Raw genomic sequence first — 17463 nt, forward strand, 5'->3', positions numbered from 1 at the left:
GTAATATACTGCAAACACAGTGAAAACACATGAAAATGCACCACTAACACACAGAACACACCAAATACACATAAATATTCTGCCACGTCTCCCCGTTCTCACATGTATGTAGATCTGGCAGTGGCACGCATATTTAAAAGGTGATTGCAGCACACAAGTATCGCCATGAATGTCAGGGTCAGAGCAATAAGTCAAGGACCATAGTTCATGGTTACCTCTAAACTGATAACCTGCAAAGGCTTTCAAAGCATTGCCTATAAAAAATGTAGGTACCGTAGTTTGTCGCCATTTCACAGAGGTGCGAAGTTTTAAATCTTGACAAGTTTGGTATCTATTTACTCTATGCATCATATTTTATATTGTTCATTGGTCAAGCAACCCCTAGAAACTTTTTGAGGAACCCTGTATGCCAAAAGGTTAAACTAGACAGTAATATATTTCTACCCCCCTTGGTGGGAGTGGCATACCTCCCAACTTTCTGAGATGGGAAGGAGGGATGCCTATTAGCAAAAGTATGTAAGCATAGGACCCACCTTCTGTCACGCCACCTTTAAAGGCAAATTATCAGAAAAAAAAATTGTTAAACCCTTAAGTGTTTTTTATAACCACTACTATTTTTTTTATATTGGCTTTTGAAATGTACAAATGTAGCAATTTACAAATTGGATGAAAGGTTTAGCTCTGGGGAACACTTTTTGGACGATAAAAAGTGCATTTTATATACAACTATATAGATCAGACCAAAATGAGGGACAAATGAGGAGGAAAGAGGGACAGAGGGACATTGCTCCAAATTAGGGACAGTCTCTCAAAATCAGGGACAGTCCCTCAAAATCAGGGACAGTTGGGAGGTATGGGAGTGGAGATGACCTCATCTATAAGGATACACAGTCCATACACACACAGTGTAAGGCCGATGTTCACACTACAAGATGTTTCTTGGGGCTGCAGTTCCTCTGAGCCCCACAAGGTGATGATCTCTCTTATGTTGAGATAGAACATCTCTGTAGATTGCAGACAGGAAGTGATGTCAGGTACAGACAGGAAGTGATGTCAGGTATAAATACAATGTTCTGGGTGAGAGGTGAGTCGGGCAGAAGTAGAGAGGAAACATTGCTAGAAATGGCACCAGAGGAGGTAATAAGATCTACTCTACTCTACTCTACCAGCAGCATCCTCCTGCTAGTCAATCCAATCCCTTTTCTTACTGCAGAGTGTGACAGTGAGATTATCATTATATAGGATTTATATAGTGCCAACAGTTTGCGCAGCACTTTACAACATGAGGGCAGACAGTACAGTTACAATTTAATTCAATACAGGAGGAATCAGAGGGCTCTGCTCGTTAGAGCTTACAATCTAAAAAGGAGGATCAAGTGAAACCAAAGTTAATAACTGTGGGGGTGACATCACTCCTATCAGTCAGCAGGCTGCCAAACATTTGGGCCCTACAGCTTCTGGTAATTATCCTGATAAGCCGACCAAAATTCAGCAAGTTCCCCTTCCTGGGCATTATAATGACCCAACATTGTCCTCACAGCACTGCCTCAGAGCAAACAAGTCAAAGGAAGGATCATTTATCACTTGTCTGCAGATCTAAATCTAATCAAATCCAGTTCAAAAACCCAACAGAGAAAAGGGAAATTCAGATCCAGGAGAATTCTGGGTTCATGAAAATGTAGCAAACATTAAACAGTACAAATGAAATGTGTTCCTATGGGGGCAGTAGCTCTTAAATGTACAGCAGCCCCCCTTGTATGCACATCCAAATGATTCTTACTTTTTATTTCCCAAACTTATCTGTATTCAAGGAGCACTGTATAGATCAAATGACGGCACCAATGAGGATGGAGAAGGACCGGAATCACATGACTGAGAAGATACTAAACCTCACCCTGGAGATCATCTACCTGCTGACCGGAGAGGTGAGGAGGATTCTGGGAGATCACATGACATCACTCTTATCTCTATTAATAAAACACAGACCTGACCAGAGAGGTGAGGAGGATTCTGGGAGATCACATGACATCACTCTTATCTCTATTATTAAAACACAGACCTGACCAGAGAGGTGAGGAGGATTCTGAGATTCTAACATATTTCTATTGGTTCCTCAATACAGAGATTTCCTCTTGTGAAGTCAGGTGATGATATGACCATCACAGAGCCTCCATGTGACTCTCTAAAACCTGAGAGACACAACATGAAGAAGATTCTAGAAGTCACCAAGAAGATGATGGAGCTGCTGACAGGAGAGGTGAGCGGTGCTGGGAATTCTGGGACATTATCCAGTAACAGACAAGGGATGTGTCTGGATGGTGACTGTATCATTGTGTGTGTCAGGTTCCTATAAGGTGTCAGGATGTCACTGTCTATTTCTCCATGGAGGAGTGGGAGTATTTAGAAGGACACAAGGATCTCTACAAGGACGTCATGATGGACAATCAGCCGCCCCTCACATCACCGGGTAAGAGGAGACTTTATTGTAAAGGAGAGAGCAGTACGGAGGCTCCACCTAGATCCCCCATCATCTGATAAACACATAGAAACAATGTATTCAGTCAGTGTGTGTGTTTCCTACAGATGGATCCAGTAATGGGAACCCACCAGAGAGATGTCCCCGTCCTCTGTATTCCTGGGATTCCACACAGGAAGATCACACCATCCCTCACCATCATCAGGTAGATGAGGAACAATCCCTGATAGCTATGTTTTATACACAGTAACTTTGTTTCAATTAAATTTTTATTATATACTCAGAGTGGAAACCTTGGGATTGTTGTTAAAGAAGAGTTTAAAGAGGAGGATGAGGAGTATGGTGTAGTGAAGGAGCTTTTTGAAGGATACAAGGATCTGTATAAAGACATCATGATGAAACCACTCAATAACAGAAACTCACCAGAGAGATTTTCTCGTTCTCTGTATTCCTGGGATTCCACACAGAAAGGTCACACCATCCCTCACCATTACAAGGTTGGTGGGATGGAGGATATAGAACAAGGACTTGTGGAGACAATATGTGGATTCTATTTTGGTGATGTCACAATATTAAAGTTTATGTCGTACAGATGTTATTGTTGATATTTCTCTTGGTTTAGGATGAAGATCTGATAGATATACAAGTTGAGGTTAAAGCAGAAGAAAAAGAAGAGATGTATTTGAGGGATGATCAGCAGTCTATGGAGGAGGATGGAATAACGGGGACATTTATAGAGGAGGACACTCCTACAGAGATCAGCACAGGTGGGTCATTAACACTAAATACATTCCTCAACCCATACTGCTCACTGATTGGTCCAGAGTAGGGCCAGGACTGGGTGATATCAGCCTGTAATCCCCTGGTCACTTTCCTGAGCTGTGTTCCCCGTCCTGTATTCCTGTATTTCTCTCGGATAATCTTCCTTCTCTGTGCTGCAGACACAATTTATGTATCTAGACTGGATTTATGGAGATTCTGGGGTTCAGCTGGCAGCAAAATGTTGATTTTTACCATAGACATTGCTTATTCTAAGCATCTGATGCATGTGCTTTGGACCTGCTACCTCATGCCTGGGTCTAGCAAATCCTCTAACAGAACAATTCTCCCGGGGTCACTTCCTCTGTTGTTTGCTGGCTGGAGGGATATGTCTGTATACTTGTTGATAATAACGTGATAATATTTTGATACATTTGGAACCTTTAACAGAAAGTGATAATGAAGGAGGAATTGATATCCCAATGATGGTGGTCTTCAGGATCAGTCCAGTCTTCATCTTGGTTGCTCTCCCCCCCATCCTCACTCTCTGACCTCTGGTGGGGCTCAGCCCTGTGATTAATGATAAGTGATAGAGGGGGAGGGGACACTCGTCCTATAATCCCCTCATCACTGTCACTCCTATAAAAAGCAGTTCTCATTGTTTCCTCACTCTCTGACTAAGGTCCATGAATAAAGAAATTAACTGGTAGGAGATCAGAGGACCTATTTACTACATAGTTACATAGTAGGTGAAGTCCAACCTATAGTCCAACCTATGTGTGTGATTATATGTCAGTATTACATTGTATATCCCTGTATGTTGCGGCCGTTCAGATGCTTATCTAATAGTTTCTTGAAACTATTGATGCTCCCCGCTGAGACCACCACCTGTGGAAGGGAATTCCACATCATTGCCGCTCTTACAGTAAAGAACCCTCTACGGAGTTTAAGGTTAAACCTCTTTTCTTCTAACTTTAAAGAGGAGCTGCACCTGCGGCTAGCTTGTCCTGGAAGTGGGTGCAGATACCTGGATTATCCAGGTATCTGCACCCCCCTCCCCCCTGAAAGGTGCCGATTGTGGCACCGGAGGGGGTGAGGGATCAGATGAGTGGAACTTCCACTTCAGGGTGGAGGTCCGCTTTAATGAGTGGCCACTAGTCTTGTTAAACTCCCTTTTGTGAAAAAGTTTTATCCCTATTGTGGGGTCACCAGTACGGTATTTTTATATTGAAATCATATCCCCTCTCAAGCGTCTCTTCTCCAGAGAGAATAAGTTCAGTGCTCGCAACCTTTCCTCATAACTAATATCCTCCAGACCCTTTATTAGCTTTGTTGCCCTTCTTTGTACTCACTACATTTCCAGTACATCCTTCCTGAGGACTGGTGCCCAGAACTGGACAGCATACTCCAGGTGCAGCCGGACCAGAGTCTTGTAGAGCGAGAGAATTATAATTTTATCTCTGGAGTTGATCCCCTTTTTAATGCCAATATTCTGTTTTCTTTGTTAGCAGCAGCTTGGCATTGCATGCCATTGCTGAGCCTGTCATCTACTAGGACCCCCAGGTCCTTTTCCATCTTAGATTTCCCCAGAGGTTCTCCTCCCAGTGTATAGATTGCATTCCTATTTTTTCCACCCAAATGCATTATTTTACATTTCCCTAATCGTCTTTCAGGACAGCCACTATGAGAGATAGACTCCTCCTCTTCCTCTGGAAACACTGCGCCAGCCCATAAATTCTTTCTTTCCCTGCCGGACCTCAGTTATTAGTGTTTCCTCCGGCGGGGAGACACTGTGCAAGGAACCAGGCCGATCAGCTGGGGAGGCTGTGGCCGTTTTTTCGTTAAAAGAACCCGGTTGAAAGAAGCAGGGGCTTCGTTTGGAAAAAGCTGGTTTCAAACCGTTCGAAACCAACGTCCGCGTGTCGGACGGGTCGAACGGTTTACTTACCTCACCAGGTACTGCCACCCCTTCCGAGTCGAGCGCGGCTTCAGGTCGTGGGGGACTCCTATCGCGTCTACAGGGACGCAGCTGGCAAGCCGTTCGGAAGATTTCCCTGTACATGGGTACAGTCCGCCCCTTTTTTTCTCTGAACCGAGCGGGCCGAACGACGGGCGACGTCGTATCCGGCGGAAACGAAGGCTTGACCTCGAAATACGATCGACTTCCGGTTCCGGGTCGTGGAGCTGATAGGAGGTCCGGGCACAAGCTGGAGATGAGTTCAGAACGTGCACAGGCAACGTGGAACTCTGTAGTAAGCAGCCACCTGCAGTCATGTCGGAAGCTGAGGCTCAAACGACAGACTCTATCTCCAGCATTCCTAAGGTAAGAGCGCCCTGGGGAGGGGTTCTCTCTATCTAGGATCCCCCCACCCCAATGTATGGTTCTATCATGGGTGGGGGGCAGACCCCCTGGGTGGCCAGGGGGGAAGGGAGGCTCAGATCCCTTCGTTTTAAAAAAGGGTCTAGTGCACTCCCAGGGTTGTATCCCGAGCTTTTGATTGACTTTGTCTTTTTCTGTTTTTTTCTTTTTTCCTTTTTTTTTGAAAGCTACGGAAAAAACTAGGTCTACGCATAGCTCTAAAAAGAAGTGTGCCTCCTGTAGGGACATTTTAGGGGAATCTTGGACCAAAGTGTTGTTCCCACGGGTCCATCTCCCCAGGATACAACCCCACCTCTAGCACAGAGTTCTGCTCCAGTCCAACCTGCTAGTACAGGGGGGACAGAGGTTGCAGGCCCTTCAGGGACAGGTAGGGAACTTCCAGATAGTTCCTCTTCCGATTCCCAGGAGGGCTCCGAGGGGGAGGACCAGGACGGGTCCAGGAAAGCCTCCAGACATAAGTTATCCCTTATGAGGTAGGGACCTCTTAAAGGCAATTTATGCAACCCTCAGTATCCAGACGGATAAAAAGCCCCTAACCCTGCATGACCAAATGTATTCAGGTTTAGGGGAGCCAAAAAGAAGGGTGTTTCCAGTACACAAAGTTTTAATGGAAACAGTTTAAAAAGGAGTGGCAGGATCCGGGAAAACCCTTTTTATCTAGATCCCTCAAAAGAAGGTTCCCATTTTCAGAGGACCCGGCATGCCTTTGGAATAAAAGTCCCAAATTGGATGCCGCGTTCTCCCAGGTCTCCAGACACACAGATTTGGCGTTTGAAGACATGGGGGCCTTGGCAGATGTCATGGACAAAGGGATTGACTCTCTGCTTAAAAAGACGTGGGACTCGGCTATCGGCAATTTAAAGCCTGAAATGGCAGTTACAGTTGTGGCTCGCAGTTTAGAGCACTGGCTCTCACAGATCCAACAACATATTGAAACCATTCTGTCATCCTTCCCTACTATGCTGCGAGGGATCACTTACATAGCTGATGCCTCTGCTGAGTCCGTCCGCATGTCGGGCAGAACGGCAGCTCTAGCCAATTCGGCCAGAAGGGCCCTCTGGTTAAAAACATGGCCAGGGGATAATGCCTCCAAGATAAAGCTATGTGGGATACCCCTGACGGGGGACCTCCTGTTTGGCCCAGGGCTAGAGACGGTTCTAGACCGGACAGCGGACAGGAAAAAGTCCTTTCCTCTCAAACGGAAAACCCCCGTACCAACAAAAAAGAGGTTTCCTCCGCAGGGGCGTAGGGAAACCTCTAAACCAGAGGGGAAAAAAGAGAACCTGGCCCCAAAAAGGCAGGGGCAGAGGAGGGGCGATTTTTCGCCCTCCTATCCAGCCCCGTAAAACCCAGTGACTTTCCAGCTACAGGGGGAGGAAGACTGGGGGCCTTTCTTCCACAGTGGGAGACAATATCCCCCAATCAATTTATTTTAGGGGTAGTAAGAAGGGGGTACCTCTTGGAATGCCTAAGACCACCCCCTCAAAGGCTCCTTGTCACGCATCTACCCAGGTGCATGGTAAAGGCCGAGGCCTTGCTAGAAGCTCTGAGGGAATTGGAGAATCAGGATGTTATTCTCAGGGTCCCAAAAGCAGAGGGAAGGGGTTTTTTTCTCACATCTTCATAGTGAAAAAACCCTCGGAAGTTCAGGTTGTTTCTGAACTTAAAGCCCCTGAACGCTTCAGTGACATACAAAAGATCCCGCATGGAATCGATCTTTTCAGTAAAGGCGCTTCTGCCCCACAACTGTTTCATGGTATCCCTGGACCTAAGGGACGCGTATTTACACATCCCTATAGCGGAAGCCTCGCAGAGGTTTCTACGCCTTGCCATAGATCTGGGCGGAGAAACAATACACTTTCAGTTTCAGGCCCTGCCATTTCGGGCTATCCTCTGCACCCCGCATATTTACCAAAGTCCTGGCAGAAGCCATGGCCTTTCTTCGGCTCCAGGGGATATGTATAATTGCCTACCTGGATGACCTGCTTTTATTTTGCAGCATCCCCAACACAGTTGGTCAGGGATCTCGATCTAACCAAAGGGGTCCTTACAGACCTGGGGTGGCTTCTGAACTTGGAAAAGTCCAGCCTGATCCCCTCACAACAGATCTCCTACCTAGGTTTCCTGTTGGACTCAACACTGTTGAGAGTTTTTTCTACCAAGAGAAAAGGTACAAAAACTGGACAGTGCGGTGGCCTCTCTTCAGAGCAACCAGCTGGTTTCCATAAGGGTTCTGATGTCAGTACTGGATCTCCTTACATCCACCCTTCCAGCAGTGCAGTGGGCAGGGCCACACTTTCGTCCCCTACAGTCCTTCATCCTAGGGGTGTGGGACCACAGTCAGGAGGCCCTAGACACCTTAGTTCATATTCCACACCAGGTAAGGAGATCCCCCCGGTGGTGGAGGAAAGTGACAAATCTGTCGCAAGGTCGTCTGTGGCTCATCCCGATTTCTCGGATAGTAACCACAGACGCAAGTGGAAAAGGTTGGGGGGCACATTTGGGTTCCCTTCTAGCCCAGGGCACCTGGGGGGACGGCGAGTTGACTCGATCGTCCAACTAGAAAGAATTAAGGGCAGTGGGACTAGCCCTCAAATTCTTCAAAAAAGAGCTCCGGGGTCACCACATTCAGGTGCGGTCGGACAACTCTTCCGTAGTGGCCTATTTGAACAAACGGTGGCACGAGAAGCGGAACCCTGTTGTCTTTAGCGACAGAGATCCTGTCCTGGGCCGAAACCTACCCCCTTTCGCTCTCAGCAGTTTTTCTGAGGGGAGAGAAAAACGTGGTAGCAGACTTTTCTCAGCCGAAAAAGGCAGAGGGAGGACGATTGGGTTCTCAACCAGGAGGTCTTCAATCTCATAATAAGGAGATGGGGGTCTCCGGAGGTGGACCTGTTCGCGTCCAGAAACAATGCAAAAACCCCCTGTTTTTTCTCCCTAAAAAGGGGAGAAGGAGCCTTAGGGGTGGACGCTTTGAGACAGAATTGGCACTTCAGAACTTGCTATGCCTTCCCACCTCCAGCGTTGTTGCCAGCAGTTCTGAGAAAGTTTCAGATGGAAAGCACATCTCTGATTCTGGTGGCTCCACATTGGCCCAAGAGAGCATGGTTCTCAATGCTAAAGCAGTTGGCGGTAGAACCTCCCTTACTCTTGCCCCCTCATGGACGATCTTCTCTCTCAGGGGCCAGTCCTCTGCCCACAGGTACGCCAGTGGAAGTTAGCGGCCTGGCTACTGAGGAGGGTTTATTAAAATCTAAGGGATTTTCACAGAAACTAGTTTCTACCCTCCTGGACAGTAGAAAAAAGGAAACTCGCCAGATCTATGAAAAGGTCTGCTTACGTTTCAACAAGTGGTGCGCAGAGAACTCTTTCCCAGTACGGAGCTCCTCCGCGGTGTGGGAATTTTTACAATGGGGGGCAGATAAGGGCTTATCCATTAGTACCCTTAGGGGTCAAGTATCAGCCCTCAGTGTTTATTTAGAGGATCATTTGGCTGCCAACCCATGGGTAGTCAGGTCCTTTAGGGCCCTGTCCAGACAGAGACCGGTCCAGGGCCTGTCCTTTCCCAGATGGGATTGATCTTTAGTTTTGCAGAGCTTAACTGGACCCCCCTTTGAGCCTTTAAAGGAGTGTCTTCTGAGAGAGCTTACTCTGAAGACAGTGTTTCTGGTAGCAGTGACAACTGCTAGGAGGGTCAGTGAGATGGAGGCCTTATCAGTCAGGGCTCCCTTTGGCGTTATTTTTCCGGATCGGATAGTTTTAAAGACCGATCCAGCCTTTTTGCCGAAGGTGGTATCCAGCTTTCATAGAAGCCAGGAAATTGTTTTGCCCTCTTTTTGTCCCAATCCCTCCGGTGAGAAGGAACTAAAATTCCATTATTGGATGTTAGGAGATGTATCCTACACTATCTGGAACTGACCAAGTCATTTAGAAGGTCAGATTCCTTATTTATTTTGTTGTCCGGGGCCAGGGAAGGTTGTAAGGCGTCCCGGCGCACTATTGCTAGGTGGCTCAGAGTAGCCATCGAGCAGGCTTATTTAGTTGCAGGGAAAGAAATCCCAGTGGGTATTAAAGCACACTCCACTAGAGCTATGGCAGCCTCCCAGGCAGAAAGAGCGGGAGCAACGCCAGAGCAGATTTGCAGAGCAGCAACATGGTCCAGCTATTCCACTTTTGTAAAGCACTACAGAGTGGATCTGGTGTCGGCAGGTGAGCAGACCTTTGGGCGAAAGGTTTTGCAAGCTGTAGTCCCACCCTAACTGTTAAGTGCTCGCTTATCCTCTCATAGTGGCTGTCCTGAAAGACGATTAGGGAAAATTAGAGTTACGCTTACCGGTAACGTCTTTTCCAGTAGTCTTTCAGGACAGCCCTAGTTCCCACCCGAAAATTGGGGGGTGTCTTACAAAAGACCAGAGCGCAGCAAGATAATGGTATTTGATAAATATGTTATTAATGTGTTCTTGTGTCTCCCCAGCTGGCCGGAGGTATTCTCGATATAAACTGAGGTCCGGCAGGGGAAGTAAGAATTTATGGGCTGGCGCAGTGTTTCCAGAGGAAGAGGAGGAGTCTATCTCTCATAGTGGCTGTCCTGAAAGACTACTGGAAAAGACGTTACCGGTAAGCGTAACTCTAATTTTTTCTACATTGAACCTCATTTGCCATGTAGTTGCCACCCCATTAATTTGTTCAAATCTTTTTCCACATCTTGCGGAGAAGTTATTGCCCTGCTTAGCTTAGTATTGTCCGCAAATACAGAGATTGAACTGTTTATCCCATCCTCCATGTCATTTATGAACAAATTAAATAGGATTGGTCCCAGCACAGAACCCTGGGGGACCCCACTACTCACCCCTGACCATTCAGAGTACTCCCCATTTATCACCACCCTCTGAACTCGCCCTTGTAGCCAGTTTTCAATCCATGTACTCACCCTATGGTCCATGCCAACGGACCTTATTTTGTACAGTAAACGTTTATGGGGAACTGTGTCAAATGCTTTTGCAAAATCCAGATACACCACGTCTACGGGCCTTCCTTTATCTAGATGGCAATTCACCTCCTCATAGAAGGTTAGTAGATTGGTTTGGCAAAAACGATTCTTCATGAATCCATGCTGATTACTGATAATGATACCGTTCTCATTACTAAAATCTTGTAGTCCCTTATATTCCCCTCCAAGAGTTTACATACTATTGATGTTAGGCTAACTGATCTGTAATTCCCAGGGATATATTTTGGGCCCTTTTTAAATATTGGTGCTACATTGGCTTTTCTCCAATTAGCTGGTACCATTCCAGTCAGTAGACTGTCAGTAAAAATTAGGAACAATGGTCTGGCAATTACTTGACTGAGTTCCCTAAGTACCCTCAGGTGCAAGCCATCTGGTGCCGGTGATTTATTAATGTTAAGTTATCCAAGTCTAATTTTAATTCTGTCCTCTGTTAACCATGGAGGTGCTTCCTGTGATGTGTCTTGAAGATAAACACTGCAGTTTTGGTTACTGAAGCCCCCCGATTCCCTCGTGAAAACTGAGGAGAAGAATAAATTAATTACCTTCACCATCTCCCCATCCTTTGTAACCAAATGTCCTTCCTCATTCTTTATGGGGCCAATATGGTCTGTCCTCCCTTTTTTACTATTTACATACTTAACCACTACAATACTGGGCACTTAAACCCCCCTCAGTCCCAGACCAATTTTCAGCTTTCAGCGCTGATGCACTTTGAATGACAATTGCGCGGGCATACAACACTGTACCCAAATGAAATTTTTATAATTTTTTTTCCCACAAATAGAGCTTTCTTTTGGTGGTATTTAATTACAGCTGGGAGTTTTATTTTTTGCTTAAACAAACAAAAAAGATGCAAAAAAAAAAAAATCATGTTTAATAGTTTGTTATAAAATTTTGCGAACGGGTCATTTTTCTCCTTCATTGAAGTGCGCTGATGAGGCGGCACTGATAGGCTGCACTGGTGGGCACTGATAGGCTGCACTGGTGGGCACTGATAGGCTGCATTGGTGGGCACTGATAGGCTGCACTGGTGGGCACTGATAGGCTGCATTGGTGGGCACTGATAGGCTGCATTGGTGGGCACTGATAGGCTGCATTGGTGGGCACTGATAGGCTGCACTGGTGGGCACTGATAGGCATAGTTAAGGCGGCACTAATAGGCACAGATAAGGTGGCACCGATGGGCACAGATAAGGCGGCACTGATGGGCAAAGATGGGCACAGATAAGGTGGCACGGATGGGTGGCACAGATGGGTGGCACTAAGGGGCACTGATAGGTACCACTGATAGATGGGACTGATGGGCACTGATAGGTGGCTCTGATAGGTGGCACTGCTGGGCACTGATGGGCACTGGTAGATGACACTGATGGGCACGGATATGTGGCACTGGGGTGCAGCACCTTTGTTGAGGCAGATTGTGGGCACTGCTGGGTGGCACTGTGGGCACTGCTGGGTGGCACTGTGGGCACTGCTGGGTGGCACTGTGGGCACAGCTGGGTGGCACTATGGGCACTGCTGGATGGCACTGACAGGGCAGTTATTTTTTAATCATCTTTATTGATGAGGGGGCAGGTGGGCACTGGCAGGGGGCAGGTGGGCACTGGCAGGGCTGGCCGTGATCGGGACTGATGTCAGCGCGAGGAGGAATAATAGCCGATTACCGGCTCCGTTATATCACATGATCAGCTGTCATTGGCTGACAGCTAATCACGTGATAAGGGGTCAGGATCGACCCCTTGCTCTGATCGGTGATCAGGCGAGTCTCATAGATTCGCTGATCACAGAGCGCGCCGCGCGCGCCCCTCAGGGGGCGCGCAGGCTGCTCGTGCACGGGACTACGTCAACAGACGTAGTCCCGGAAAAGGAGATCCGCGCTGTAGCCATCATTCGGCTATAGCGCGGGTCTCAAGTGGTTAAAGAATTTCTTGGGATTTTTTTTGCTCTCCTCCACTATGTGTCTTTCATGTTCTATCTTAGCCGTCCTTATTGCACCCTTACATTTTTTGTTGCATTCTTTATAAAGTCTGAATGCTGATGATGATCCCTCAACCTTGTATTTTTTAAAGGCCTTCTCCTTTGCTTTTATATGCATTTTTACATTGAAGTTAAGCCATCGAGGACTTTTGTTCGCTCTTTTAAATTTATTACCCAATGGGATGCATTGGCTAATGCCCTTATTTAATATGCTCTTAAAGCAAACCCATCTCTGCTCCTCGTTCTTTATTCCTAAGATTTTATCCCAATTTATGCCTTCTAGTAAGGTTTGTAGTTTGGGGAAGTTGGCTCTTTTGAAATTCAGTGTCTTTGTATTCCCTTTATGTTTCCTATTTGTGTGATTTATACAGAAGCCAATTGTCATGTGGTCGCTTTTCCCTAAATTGCCCCGTATTTCCACATCTGTGATCAGGTCTGTATTGTTGGTAATCAGTAGATCCAGTAACGCTTTATTTCTAGTTGGTGCGTCTACCATCTGACCCATAAAATTGTCCTGCAAGACTTTTAGGAACTGGCGAGCCTTAGATGAATGCATGGTTCCCTCCGTCAATTCTATGTCTGGATAATTAAAATCCCCCATTATGATAACACTTCCCATCCTTGCTGCTAATTCAAATTGTGATAGCAGTTCCGTCTCCCCTTTCTCCCTCGGGTAAAGAGGTCTATAGCATACTCCCAGTATTTTTTTTTCCCTTAACTTCATCTCTTTGGAGCTCTACCCATAAGGATTCCACCTCCTCCCTAGCTCCCTTAGTGATGTCATCTCTCACATTCGCTTGTACATTATTCTTGATATATAGGCATACCCCTCCCCCTTTTTACCCTCTCTGTCCTTGGGATAAAGGGTGTATCCTTGAATGGTTGCCAGCCAATCATGAGAGCTGTTGAACCAGGTCTCTGAAATTCCCACAAAATCCGAATCCTCCTTGTACAATAGTATCTCTAGTTCTCCCATCTTGTTCGCCAAACTCCTGGCATTGGTGAACATGCCACATAGTTTAGACCGGTCGCATATTATCCTCTTATTGGGTGTTCCAAGATTGCAACTAGGACTTGCTACTATACCTACCTTGGGTTTATGTGCTTTGGTCAACCAACCACTAATGCCCACAATACTACCCGCTGGAATATGTTCCGCACTGACTATCTCTACCTCTGTACCCTCCCCCCATCGCCTAGTTTAAAAGCCCCAATAACTTTTCACCCATCTTCATTCCCAGCTAATCTGCACCCTCCTCATTTAGGTGCAGTCCGTCCCTTCTATAGTACTGGTTATGGACTGAGAAGTCAGCCCAGTCCTCCAGGAACCCAAACCCTCCTTACTACACCAGCTCTTCAGCCACTTGTTTACTTCCCTAATCACCCTCTGCCTTTCTGGTGTGGCTCAATGTACCGGTAGTATTCCTGAGAATACCACCTTGGAGGTCCTTTTCCTCAATTTAGCTCCTAAGTACCTAAAATCATTCTTTAGGACACTCCATCTGCCTCTGACTTTGTCATTGGTGCCAACGTGCACCATGACAGCCGGGTCTTCCCCAGCCCCCCCGTGATGTGCCGGACCCGTGCGCCCAGTAGACAACATACTGTTCAATGCTTCAGGTCTACTAGTTACCTTGAGGGTGGAATTGTAAGGTCCTTGTTGATACATTTGGAACCTTTAACAGAACGTGATAATGAGGGAGGAGTCAATAACCCAATGATGGGGGTCTTCGGGATCAGTCCAGTCTTCATCTTGGTTGTTCTCCCCCCATCCTCACTCTCTGACCTCTGGTGGGGCTCAGCCCCGCTGTTATTCATGACTAAATCATGGACTAAATAAGGAAGTGCAGGACTTCTTGTGTTGGGAAGATGGCAATGAGTGATAGAGGGGGTGGGAACACTCATCCTATAATCCCCTCATCACTGTCACTCCTATAAAAGACAGTTCTCGTTGTTTCCTCACTCTCTGACTAAGGTCCATGAATAAAGAAATGATCTGGTAGGAGATCAGAGGACCCATTTACTAGTTACCTTGAGGGGGGAATTGTAAGACCCTCAGAGACAAAGCTGCCTGATGTGGGTGGAGTCCTGTTTAGGGGAACCAATCAGCTCATGTCTAGTAATAATCTTTTTATTTCTATTTTAGTAGATGGACGGGAGATGAGGAAAACCTCAGAGGATTGTCTCACTTTGTCTCCAGACTGTAAAGTAGAAGATGAGGACATCACACAGTATAGTCCAGGAGAAAACCCGACTACCTCAAATGTCCATCCGGCACCACAGAGTGTAGATGGACCATCGTATTCCTCTTATCCTGAGGAACCTCAGACTGTGAGGGACGGTGCCGTCCTACCAACAGAGAAGAACTTTTCCTGTAATGAGTGCGGGAAGGGTTTGCATTCTAAATCTAATCTTTATGTTCATAAAAGATCTCACACAGGTGAGAAGGAGTATTCCTGTACTGAGTGCGGGAAGGGTATCTGTTCTAAATTCCATCTTAGTAGGCATAAAAAATCTCATACAGGTGAGAAGCCACTGTCTTGTTCTGAGTGCGGGAAATGTTTTTCAATGAAGTCCAGTCTTCACAGACATCAAAAATTGCACACAGGTGAGAAGCCTTATTCCTGTCCTGAGTGTGGGAAATGTTTTATACAAAAATCAGCACTTGTCACACATCAGAGGTCTCACACGGGGGAAAAGCCGTATTCCTGTCCTGAGTGCGGTAAATGTTTTTCACAGATATCGCATCTATACACCCATCAGAGATTGCACATGAAAGAGAGGCCACTTTCCTGTTCTGAGTGCGGGAAATGTTTTTCAGATAAGTCCAATTTTCACAGACATCAGAGATTGCACACAATTGATAAGCCATATTTCTGTACTGAGTGTGGGAAAGCTTTTATACAAAAATCAGCACTTGTCACACATCAGAGATCTCACATGGTGGAAAAGCCATATTCCTGTGCTGATTGCGGGAAATGTTTTTCACACAAGTCCAATCTTTACACACATCAGAGGTCTCACACTGGGGAGAAGCCGTATTCCTGTACTGATTGCGGGAAATGTTTTTCACATAAGTCCAATCTTTCCAGACATCAGAGATCTCATATGGGGAGAAGCCGTATTCCTGTCCTGAGTGAGGGAATTGTTTCTCACTGAAGTCCTGTCTTCCTGTACATCGGGGATCCCACACAACCCTCAAGGTGTATTAGTGCCTTGAGTGCGGGAAATGTCTTCTATATGAATGTTGCTGGACATCACAGCTCTCATGTGGGGAAGAAGCACACCCTGATATACACCTCAGATATACTCCATGGCTGATCTTCATAATGTAAGAAACAGTTCATAAGGAGATCAGAGATCACCAAAGACATGGATGAAGTGTTATAATAAAGCGATATAGTAAACCCGTGCTTGTCTTAACCACTTCAATACTGGGCACTTAACCCCCTTCCTGCCCAGACAAATTTTCAGCACTGTCGCATTTTGAATCACAATTATTCAGTCATGCAATGCTGTACCCAAACAACATTTTTTAAAACTAATTTCCAACAAATTGAGCTTTTTTTTTTCGTGGTAATTGATCACCACTGGGTTTTTTTATTTTTTGCTAAATAATGAAAAAATAAAAAAATAAAAGTTTTTCATATTTTTTTTTTTTATAAAATGTAAATGAGTAATGTTTCCTTCTTTACTGACGAGCACTGATGAGGCTGCACTGACAGGCACAGATGATGAGGCACTAATATGCAGCGCTAATGGGCACTTATTGGTGTCACTGATGGGCACTGATTGGCTTCATTAAAGGGCACTGATTGACATCCCTGGTGGGGGTGGGTTGGCAGCCCTTGTGAGTATGTTTTGTCATCCCTGGTGGGCTCTAGTGTGCATCTTTGATGGGTCTGCACTGATAATCAATGTGCTGATTATCAGTGCAGACCCCTCCCTGTCAGGAGAATTGTTGATCGGCTCTCCTCTACTCACGCCTTGTCAGTGTGAATAAAGGAAAACCTGATAAATGACACTTCCCGGTTACGATGTGACCAGCTGTGGGTGGACAGTAGGGTTGCCAACTTTTCTTTAAGCCAAACTCGAACACTTAAGCAGCACGGGGCAATTATTTTTTTCATTACCTCTGTACAATGCAAAGCACTGGAATTTTTTATGTAGTTTACGCTATACATATATTTTTGTGATTAAATACAATTTTGTGATTAAATACAATTTCTGATCATATGGAGTTATTCACAAGAGTCCCCCTTAACATCAGAGTCAATAGAATTCCTGTTAGATCTGGGTTCATTACTCTTTACATCTGATTCTGCAGTTTCCCCATACATCTGAATCTACAGAGTTTTCCTTTACATTTGAATCTGCAGGAGAGGAGTGTGGAGGTATGTGGAGTGTATGATGATGGGCTGTATGTACAGGAAAGGAGTGTGGAGGGTATGACAGTGGGCATTATGTACAGGAGAGGAGTGTGGAGGTATGCTAATGCGGACGCAATGTCCCGACTGACAGGGAGGTCAATGGACTCCTCTCCACCGGTCAAGAGTTGTCGTTACACCAGCCTGTCCTTCTTATCTTCTGGGGAGATAGCAGCCCATACAGCCAAGGATACCTTTCTGAAAACAATACTCTCCTGGGTACGGTCCGGTTGGCCTGCAACCGTCACGCAGGATTATGAACCTTATTTCCGTAGGCGTATGGAATTAACTGTGGCTGGTAACTGTGTTTTATGGGGAGACCGAGTGATCATTCCACAGACCCTCCGGAGACACATTCTGGACTTGCTACATACTGGTCATCCCGGGGGCACACGTATGAAACAAAAGGCCCGAGGCTATGTGTGGTGGCCAA

At 46.1% G+C, this 17463-nt stretch overlaps 1 protein-coding gene across 2 annotated transcripts; it reads left to right on the forward strand.

Annotated features, from left to right (window-relative positions):
* Nucleotides 1–1081: 1081 nt before the first annotated feature.
* Nucleotides 1082–16827, forward strand: LOC143989451 (uncharacterized). Of its 2 annotated transcripts, XM_077489577.1 has the most exons (8): nucleotides 1082–1137; nucleotides 1812–1925; nucleotides 2123–2257; nucleotides 2344–2467; nucleotides 2584–2681; nucleotides 2761–2973; nucleotides 3099–3243; nucleotides 14750–16827. In XM_077489577.1, exons 1-8 carry the CDS (start codon nucleotides 1123–1125, stop codon nucleotides 15760–15762), a joined length of 1857 nt encoding a protein of 618 aa, XP_077345703.1. In that variant the 5' UTR covers nucleotides 1082–1122; the 3' UTR covers nucleotides 15763–16827. The 2 variants fall into 2 exon arrangements, with proteins under 2 accessions (XP_077345703.1, XP_077345704.1); XM_077489578.1 differs by lacking the exon at nucleotides 2761–2973.
* The last annotated feature ends 636 nt before the right edge of the window (nucleotides 16828–17463 follow it).

This window comes from Lithobates pipiens, unplaced genomic scaffold, assembly GCF_037356315.1.
Source record: "Lithobates pipiens isolate NorthernLeopardFrog02 unplaced genomic scaffold, aLitPip1_a1.2 Scaffold_18, whole genome shotgun sequence".
Lineage (NCBI taxonomy): Eukaryota > Metazoa > Chordata > Amphibia > Anura > Ranidae > Lithobates > Lithobates pipiens.

What these genes read in the sequence shown, in the direction of transcription:
- LOC143989451 (XM_077489577.1), top strand. An exon ending in GCCGCCCCTCACATCACCGG is followed by an intron (nt 2,468 to 2,583) that starts GTAAGAGGAGAC and finishes TGTTTCCTACAG; the next exon opens with ATGGATCCAGTAATGGGAAC. An exon ending in CCATCCCTCACCATTACAAG is followed by an intron (nt 2,974 to 3,098) that starts GTTGGTGGGATG and finishes CTCTTGGTTTAG; the next exon opens with GATGAAGATCTGATAGATAT.